General features: G+C 36.3%; 1 protein-coding gene across 1 annotated transcript; it reads left to right on the top strand.

Annotated features, from left to right (window-relative positions):
- The first annotated feature begins 466 nt into the window (after positions 1 to 466).
- Positions 467 to 8,284, top strand: FGB (fibrinogen beta chain). The gene is made up of 9 exons (XM_020891580.2): positions 467 to 609; positions 840 to 860; positions 3,399 to 3,590; positions 4,072 to 4,255; positions 5,187 to 5,414; positions 5,943 to 6,056; positions 6,411 to 6,536; positions 6,748 to 7,033; positions 7,635 to 8,284. The coding sequence occupies exons 1-9, from the start codon at positions 505 to 507 to the stop codon at positions 7,864 to 7,866; spliced, it is 1,488 nt and encodes a 495-aa protein (XP_020747239.2). The 5' UTR covers positions 467 to 504; the 3' UTR covers positions 7,867 to 8,284.
- Positions 8,285 to 9,564: the final 1,280 nt, after the last annotated feature.

Raw genomic sequence — 9,564 nt, 5'->3', positions numbered from 1 at the left:
TGAACATATGGTAATGTAATTATTGAGTTTAGTGGCCTTTTCAAAAACTAAATTACAGGGTTACCTACAAACAACATTTACGGTAAATCTTTAGTGAGTTCACAGTGTTACTGGGTGCCTTGTAAGTAGGTCCAATATTTTGTGCTCAGATTAAAAGTACTTTTTTCTTCACACATTCTTTGGGAGCCTGTGTAGCATCCACATTAATTTACAGGAAATGTAATACACAGCTTTTAGGAATGTCCCAATTTCCCATCATATTGTCCAATTAAATGAACTAAGGAACTTTGGTGTTACTAAACTTGGCCAACAGAGAACAATTGTATGACAAGTAAATAAGTCTTGCTGGGAAGATGTTGCTTAAGGGATAAAATGGTTCAGTCAACAAGTGAACCAAAAAATTAAATGTTAACTAAGGAAGGTAACCACTTGAAAAGGGATAGCTAACAGAGGATTCAGGTATATATAGGGTTGAAGATCTCTCAGTTAAGTCCAAAGCAAAGGATGATTTCTTGGGACTTCCAAAAATTTAAAACCATGAAACATCTATTACTGCTACTTTTGTGTGCTTTTATAGTTCAGGCCCAACATCTTGCTGACTATGACGAGGTGACTTTTACATATTATTATATTCTTACTAATACTGTTAATATAAAATATAACCAAATCATAATTATATCTGAATGTTTATTTTAATGAAATTAGCATTGATTTTAGTTATGAAATTAAATTGTTAATTTCTAGGACCTATTTTATTTAAAGAATGTTGTATAGTATTTCTTACATCAAAACAAAATAATAATTTCTCATTTTCTGGTTTATCACCTTTATTTTCCCAGGTAGAAGATGACAGAGCTAAGGTAAGTTGTGTTTTTCTTGATTGTTGTTGTCCTGAGTATATGATTTTTATTTAGTTCTAGCAATATGTTATTACAATCTGAGAGCAAGAACTTGAAAATTTCACAGACTATAAAATAAAAGAGCAGTATTTTAAAAGAAAAAAGGTGTAATTGCTGGGTAGCTCTTTGGTGAAGGAAGGTAATATATAGCTCCTGAAATTGTTGGCTATTGGTAAATGAAAACTGTGAGCTAAATCTAAAAGTAAAATAGATCACATTCTGTGATAGAAGATTAAAAATTGTTCTTTTTTATTGAGAAATTTATATATTGTTATTGTTAATGGTTATGAAATATAGCACTCCATTTAGTTTATTCATTCATAGAGCAGTTTTACCTCAAGTATCACTCCTACTGGTTTGAAGATGTCAAAATACAAAAATACATTTAGAAAAATGACATTTTAAAAATTTAAACTTTATTATCAGATGACTGCTGATCTAATTATTTGTATATAATATGGTCTCTGCCACACTAAAAATAAAAGTACACAGTGAATGAAGTAATTAAATGCAGTGATTCATTTTGGATCATTTGTTGAATTTAAATGGAACCTAATATATAGCTCCAGAAATAATATATAGCTCCTTCTAATTGTCAAAGTATACATATAAAAAGATAGTTATATGGTTAAATGAGTTAGGTAAGAAAAATGTAAAGAATGTATAAGAGTCAACTTTTATAAAGCAGTAGGCTAAGCACTTTTACATTCCTGCTCACTGACTAATCTACACAGAGATAGTTTACTTATTTATCCTTCCAAGTGGATTTTCTAGTTTTAGTTATTTCAGTAAGTGGTCTTCATAAACCTTAATATCCATATAATTTCTTTTAAACATTTTTCATTTCCTTTTCTCTAGTAAAGCTAGATCACCTTTGCTACCTCTCTAATGATACTCTGAAATAAAAAGAAAGTACTTTTCTTCTGTTATAATTTGATTTGTAATAAACAGATGAATCACATTTCATAAAATTCCTGTTAGAACAGACCATCTCTGACTAGGACCATGTCTTCGAAACAATATATATTTCCTGCAAATCTTCATACGTTATTATTTTTATTGCAATTACACATAACATACTGTAGTTTAATTTCAGAAGTTAAGCAGGAGAATCTGTAACCTATCTGCCTAGGTTTAAAGCCTAGCACTCTCCTACTAAATGTATTGTTTCTTACTGAATAAATGATAGTAAAATTCCAAATAGAGTCATTCAATGACCTCTAGACACACCAGATAGCTAGAGAGCTTAGTCTCTGGTGCAAATCTAGTGCTTTGTTAATTTTTAATTAAACCCTGAAGATGAAAGGTGTGGTGGTGGTGTAGTTAAGTTGTGTCTGACTCTGTGACCCCATGGACTGTATAGCCTGCCAGGCTCCTCTGTCCATAGAATTCTCCAGGCTAGAATACTGGAGTGGGTTGCCATTTCCTTCTCCACCTGAAAGGTGTAATTACTGACAAAGACCATACGATGATAATAAAGTTAATCCAAGCCAGCACTTTTGCATTGTATTGCATATTTTTCACTTCACTATCTTTTAATGTTATATTTTTTAATTAGCAAATAATTTAATTGCAATGCACATAACCTAAGAATTATTTAAATGAAATAATTATTTTAAATGAGAAAATCATGGCATTTGATAAAGAAATCATGTAAGAAATTTCATGAGAATGATTTGACAATTTTGTTAATAGAAGACAAGATTAATAGAAGTTAATAGTGGAAAAGCCACTTACACTATAGTATCTGTTACTGTTACATGTGATTGCAGTAAAGATAATAATGAGAACTTAATATGTGCCAGGCACTCTTCTAAGGGTGTCACATGCAGTAAGTCATTTAATCCTTAAAATCATCTTATATAGCAGATACTATGACTAACTTTATTTTAGAGATAAAGTAACTCGCCCACAATCTTTAGAACTAGAAAGCGGTGTGGGTCAAGACTTGAAACCAAGCAGTCTGGCTCCAGAATACCTTATTCCTTTACAAACGTGTTAGAGTCAATTGTTGTCTTATTACAAATACATTTGTTTTTAATAAATCCATATTGCCACTTAAGTATTATTATTAACTAAGAGCTAGAGAAATTAATCAATTCATAAAAATTAAAAGTGAAAAATAATTACTGGAATTTAGTAATTCAAGTGACTTGAGAACATTTATTCCTTCTGACAGTATAGATTTCATAGTATTTTGTGTGTTCTAATGTATAGATTTCAGGAATCTGAGTTCATTACTATTCATTATCTGATGCAGATTTTTTTAAGGACTCTTTAAAACTCCTCTGGGTACAATATTTCTTTGCACTGTTTTTCTGTCTGCTCTTAATAAAGAGACCTGAGGAACCTATTGATTTGCCAACAATAGCTAGTCAGTTGATGGTCCTTAAGCAAATCATCATTTAATAACCTATGTTATAAAATGAGACTGTTAGAATACTACATCTCAGGTTTTCCACAACACTCTTCACTTTATTTCTGCCTGGTCCCCTGAAGCTACATTTGGATGCCCGTGGTCATCGGCCCTATGACAAGAAGAGGGAAGAGGCTCCCAGCCTGAGGCCTGTACCCCCTCCCATCAGCGGAGGTGGCTATCGGGCTCGTCCCCCCAAGTCAGCTCTGGGCCAGAAGAAAGTGGAGAGAAAGCCCCCTGATGCTGATGGCTGCCTGCACGCTGACCCGGACCTGGTGGGTACACGGATGGGCTGTCCGCGGTGGGCTCCCCTGTGCAGAAAACCTGTATTTATCATGTCTTCCTACTGAAGCACTGACCCACATTACCGTCATTGTCATTTTGTTTGTTTCTTCTGGATGTAAATACAGAATATACACTTACTGGGCCTTGGGCTAAGGGTGCTTTTCTAGTTTTCTTTGGTCTGTAACCAAGATTACAAATCAGGACACAGGGTGTTGCCTCTCCTTTGTACATGGCCACTTTGTCTGTTCAGGTGGTAATACTTTCATACCTAATTACATTTGTTCTGTGGTAAGGATTATTTTTAATCTTCAGAGAATTATAATGATGAGTCTAGAACTCCTGGTCTTATATAAAGAAAATCAAATTGCAAGTTTTTATATTGGTGAAAGATATCATTGAATTTTCACCATGTGCTTGTTTTGCAAATACCTCAACCCTGCATCTGATGTTGGCTATTTTCTTTGTATATAGGGTGTGTTGTGTCCTACAGGATGTCAGTTGCAAGATACTTTGGTAAAACAGGAAAGACCAATCCGAAAGAGTGTAGAAGATTTACATAATAATGTGGAGTCTGTTTCCCAGACCTCTTCGTCCACCTTTCAGTATATAACTCTGCTAAAAAACATGTGGAAAGAAAGGCAGAATCAAGTAAAAGGTAGATATCCTTGTGGTTTCTGTTTGATTCTATTACAAAATTGAAACTGTCAGAGTGCCGTGGGAACACACAGTTCTAAGAAGATCCAGGTCTCTAGATGAGCCTGGGTAGTTCAGTATGAGCCTGATTACCCCAAGGTCATCACTTAGGCATCTTCACCTGCAGCTTGTTACATAAGCACTGTTCAACTCTAACTCCCAGTCTGGTGTCAGCAAGGATGATTTTCTGGGAAAATTTTCACTGTGAGTCCTTATTTTTATTCTGTAAGACACTTATGACTCTGAAGACAATATATTCACAGTGTGAAATTTTAGCATTTATAGATTTAACCTTTAACATTTTAAATATATGTGTCTATGATATCTTCAGTTGAATTGCAAATAATGATCCCATCATTTGAAACTTGAGATCTGAATTTTGAGTGCTATTGGCTTGGTGGTTAGGAATCAACTAGTGAGTGAACCAGGCATAGGTGTCTCAGGGAGTAGCCTACCCAAATCTGGACATTTTTTCCAAGGAATCATGGCATTTCTCTTGTATATTTCTTTTGTATTTCTGCTGCAGTTATGAGAGATGGATAAGTAAATCAAGTGTATCTACTCCATAATATGTTGAACTTCTGAGATGGAAGGCCTAAGTACTGCTTTCTCCTCTTTTCCTTACCAAAGAAATAAATAAACAACTTATTGAACGTATCATTAGGCTTAATTTTTACCTTAATCTAAGGTAAATTACTAGTGTAGTGACTAGACTATATGTTAATTTATGTATGCCATGGACAAAATAATTTTCCCTAAGTACAACTATATATCATGACTGCCCAATGCCCGAGTCTAGTTTATTCTCAAAATCATGATTGTATAGTTGAATACATTTAGTTTTTTTGTCAAGAGAAAATGCTAACCATTCCTACACAATTTCATTTTTCCAGATAATGAAAATGTAGTAAACCAGTATTCCTCACATCTGGAAAAGCACCAGTTATATATAGATGAGACTGTGAACAGTAATATCCCAACTAAGCTTCGTGTGCTCCGTGCAATTCTGGAAAATTTGAGAAGCAAAATACAAAAATTAGAATCGGATGTCTCAACTCAGATGGAATACTGCCGCACCCCATGTACTGTGACTTGCAATATTCCTGTGGTGTCTGGCAAAGGTAACTAGTTAAAACATATTTCTAGAAGGTTACAGAAGAATTCACACTCTCTAAAAATAAGAGAACTAAAACAAGTTCAGTGGATTTTCCCCAACAGATCCTAAGTACATCTCAGCACATCATGAAGATATCCCCAGCATACCTAATGCACTCGCCAGTTTTTGAAGAGTAGGAAGCAGTGTAATGATGCTGGTAGCTCAATGGGTGTAATGTACATGCTTGATTGAATAGATGGGAACCATGGATAGATGCAGGGATTTCTCCATCACATGTGTTCTGGAAATTTATGGTTTATGGATATCAGGACACAAAAGGTGGAGAAGGGCTTTTTCACTCCCTTGGAAGATAGGATTCCTTGAAACCGAGTGTGATTTTTAGTAAGAGGAAGCTTCAGTTTCTATAACATTTATCCTCAAATGTCTAAAATAAAACATTCCTTAGTATCTTAGTATCTTACAAACTTGGTGACTAAATACAAAATAATGATGTTGTAGTCTCTAAATGTAATTTGTTCTCTTATGATTGCAGAATGTGAGGAAATCATCAGGAATGGAGGTGAAACATCTGAAATGTATCTTATTCAGCCTGAGGAGTCTAGCAAACCATATAGAGTATACTGTGATATGAAAACGGAAAAAGGAGGTACATGTTTGATAGCTTTTGACTATTATGCTGAAATTATTTTGATACCATAAAATGCCAGGAAATAAAACCTAGCTTAACAAAACTAACAACAAGCCATTTGATTTGGAATTCAATATATTTTAGAAGTTATAAAATATTTCTGATTCACAGTTTTGGGTAAAAGATAAAGCACTTGCAGTTTCCAAAGATTTTGCAAGTTTTCCTTTCACATTTATTTCCTTATTAAATCTATTTAAGGGCACTAAATATCAGTGGGCATAAATTAAATGGACAAGGAAGTCAGACATTGCCCCCAAAGGGGCATTATTTGTTAGTGGTTAATATGTGCTATTTTTTTTCTTTCAACCAAAGGATGGACAGTAATTCAGAACCGTCAAGATGGTAGTGTTGACTTTGGCAGGAAATGGGACCCATATAAACAAGGATTTGGAAACATTGCAACCAATGCAGAAGGGAAAAAATACTGTGGTATACCAGGTAACAGCTGGGAGCACAAAATAAGATCATTCTTTGTTTAGATTTTTTTTCCATTTAAAAAATATAGTGCTGGTAGTCTGCTTTTAGGAATTTTAGGAGGTTAAGAAGAATTTACAGAAGGAGCATAAAAGCTAATGATAAGAGGGGAAAGGCAACTTTTTGCTTTCAAAGGTTTTATTTGTGGTGAGATTTTCTTTTCTTTTTCCTTTAGGTGAGTATTGGCTTGGAAATGACAAAATTAGCCAGCTTACCAACATGGGACCCACAAAGCTTTTGATTGAAATGGAGGACTGGAAAGGCGATAAGGTGACAGCACTCTATGAAGGATTTACTGTACAGAATGAGGCCAACAAGTATCAACTCTCAGTGAGCAAATACAAAGGAACAGCAGGCAATGCCCTCATCGAAGGGGCTTCTCAGCTGGTGGGGGAAAACCGGACCATGACCATCCACAACAGCATGTTCTTCAGCACGTACGACAGAGACAACGATGGCTGGTAGGTGCCGCTGCTTCCCTCCTGCCTTCAGGGCCGTGGCTCATGCTGCTGCCCGAGTCATTAACGACAGAGCATGATTAGTGACGCTCGTTTCCCGGCTGGTTCCTGTGTGCCAACCACTGTACCAAGCTTTTTCTGGGTCACTCTAAAGCACTTCAGCTTCAAGGTTGCCACTGCTATCCTCATTTTACAAATGAAGAGTAGCAAGACTAAGTAATTTACCCAACATTACATAACCATAAAAGATACAACTGTAATTTGAGCACAGTTACTAAGTAGTGAGTACTTGATAGATTTCTATATCTCTATCATGGACTGTGTCTTTTGAAACCTCCATTTTGTTTCCCAAGAATCTGTAACACTAAGAGATCTGAAAGCTATCATTTTGGGATAACTTAATGAATATCGATGAATTTGCCACATGGGCCCAATTATCTCCCTTTCTTGCTATAGGGCACAGGAAGCCCTTGGTGCATTATTGTGACTTTACATATAGAATCAGAAGGAAGGAGTCTTGCACCCAGCACTCCTCTGTGGGCTTCGCAAAAAATTAACTTGAGAGCACTGCAGTTATAATAACTCCAAACACATTTCCTTTCAGGAAAACTACAGATCCCAGAAAGCAGTGTTCTAAAGAAGATGGTGGCGGATGGTGGTATAACAGGTGTCATGCAGCCAATCCCAACGGCAGATACTACTGGGGTGGGGCGTACAGCTGGGACATGGCGAAGCACGGCACGGATGATGGAGTGGTGTGGATGAACTGGCAGGGCTCCTGGTACTCAATGAAGAAGATGTCCATGAAGATCAGGCCTTACTTCCCGGAGCAGTAGTACCCCACCCCCCCACCCCACGGATTATTATTCTTCCACACGTAATGACAGCTTTGTATATCATGTTATCAGAAATTTTTTTTCATACCTTATATCTCTCTAAAGCTATCAAAATGTAGTTGGTGTGAGTTTTCAGAAAGTTTTTAGGACAAATAACATTAAAAACAGCACGTGGTTTTCTTTCATATTTGTCATTTCTATCGCATGCCAAGAAGTAACTAAAAGGATGATTGTGGACACTCAGTGTTCATAATTTCCATTCTAGTGGATTGTGAAAAGTTTCAAATTAGGAAGAGAAATTGAGGTGAAGTAAAATCATGTGTTTAAAATCCACTTTGAACCTCTCTTTATTTATGTAAGATCTATCACAGAAAACACAAAAAGATTTATTCATTAAACTGGTTTATATTACAAAACATTAATGTTGTCTTATTTGGTAATCCACATGGTCACTGAGTTAGGCTTTTAACCTGTGAGCGAAGAGAAGCATTCACAACCTCAAGTAGCGAATGAGCTGACAGTGACGCCCTGAAGGTTCAGCATTTCGCTCTGCTTCAGGGAAAGTCACTGCTCTGCAGGGAGGTAGGCTTGCGGATCACACAGACCAAGAGCACAGCCACAGTCACGTCTCCATTTGTTTGCTGAGGGAAGCAGTGAGGTAACAAGCAGCATTTGCCCCTGGAGATGAGGCCTCCTGGCCTCAGTTGGGTTTTTGTTTCTCACGCGGTCACAGCAGAACTGAAGCAGAAGTGGATTTCTCTTCTTTCTCCTTCTTGGGAAATGAGTATGTCAACTCAAATTTTCTTTCACTTTGTATTCTCCATCTGCCCTGGGACAACCCTCTGACCCTCAGTCTTACTTCCCTCTTGCAGTGTCATTGCCACTGATTTTCATGGAAGCATTGTCCTGAAGCCCATCTTCTTCATCTCTGCATCTAAGCAAATGTTCATTTCTATCATGGCAATGCCATCACTCTCTTAACTCCTCATCATAGCCAACCTTACCTTTTATCCGGTTTCCCTCCATAAGTTCTGCCCCATCGCTACCTATATTCACGCTGTTACTGTTATAATAAATTAATGTAACAGAGTATATTAAGTATACTAAAAATAGAAAATTGTGCTAAACATAGAAGATTCTGACCAAGTTACTTTCCTTCTTAATGTTAGCTTGTTGTTATCTAAGTGTTAAAATCCAGGCTTCTTAGCTGGGAGTGAAAATGGTTTGTTACAGTCCCAGCACTGTCTTCTGCCTCTGTCCCCTTTCACCATACATCTACATTCTTGTCACAGTGAATTTTTCACCATTCCAGGAAAGGTGAGGCCCCTTTATATTATGCTCTGGTTGTCAACAGCATCTTTCCTCCAATACCATCTGACAAATTGCTGTTCATTTTCAAGGCTTACTTTAAATGCCATTTGTTAGGTCTACTTATCTTTCTCCTTTGCTAGTAATAAGCTCTTATTAACCTTTGATTCCAGAATCATCTGTCAGAAAGTCTGATTTTTATACATTTATAAATATTATATAATATATAAATTTATATATATTAAAATATATATGTCTTGTATTATTAAAATCTTGCTGTTCAGTTGTTAAGTCACATCTGACTCTGTGTGACCCAGTGGATTGTAGCTCACCAGGCTTTCCTGTGCTTCACTATCTCCTAGAGTTTGCTCAATCTCATGTTCATTGAGT

The sequence above is a fragment of the Odocoileus virginianus genome, chromosome 12 (genome assembly GCF_023699985.2).
Source record: "Odocoileus virginianus isolate 20LAN1187 ecotype Illinois chromosome 12, Ovbor_1.2, whole genome shotgun sequence".
In the NCBI taxonomy this organism is placed as follows: Eukaryota; Metazoa; Chordata; class Mammalia; order Artiodactyla; family Cervidae; genus Odocoileus; species Odocoileus virginianus.
The sequence above is the reverse complement of the archived record's forward strand: the minus strand, read 5'-3'. Positions and strand labels throughout refer to the sequence as shown.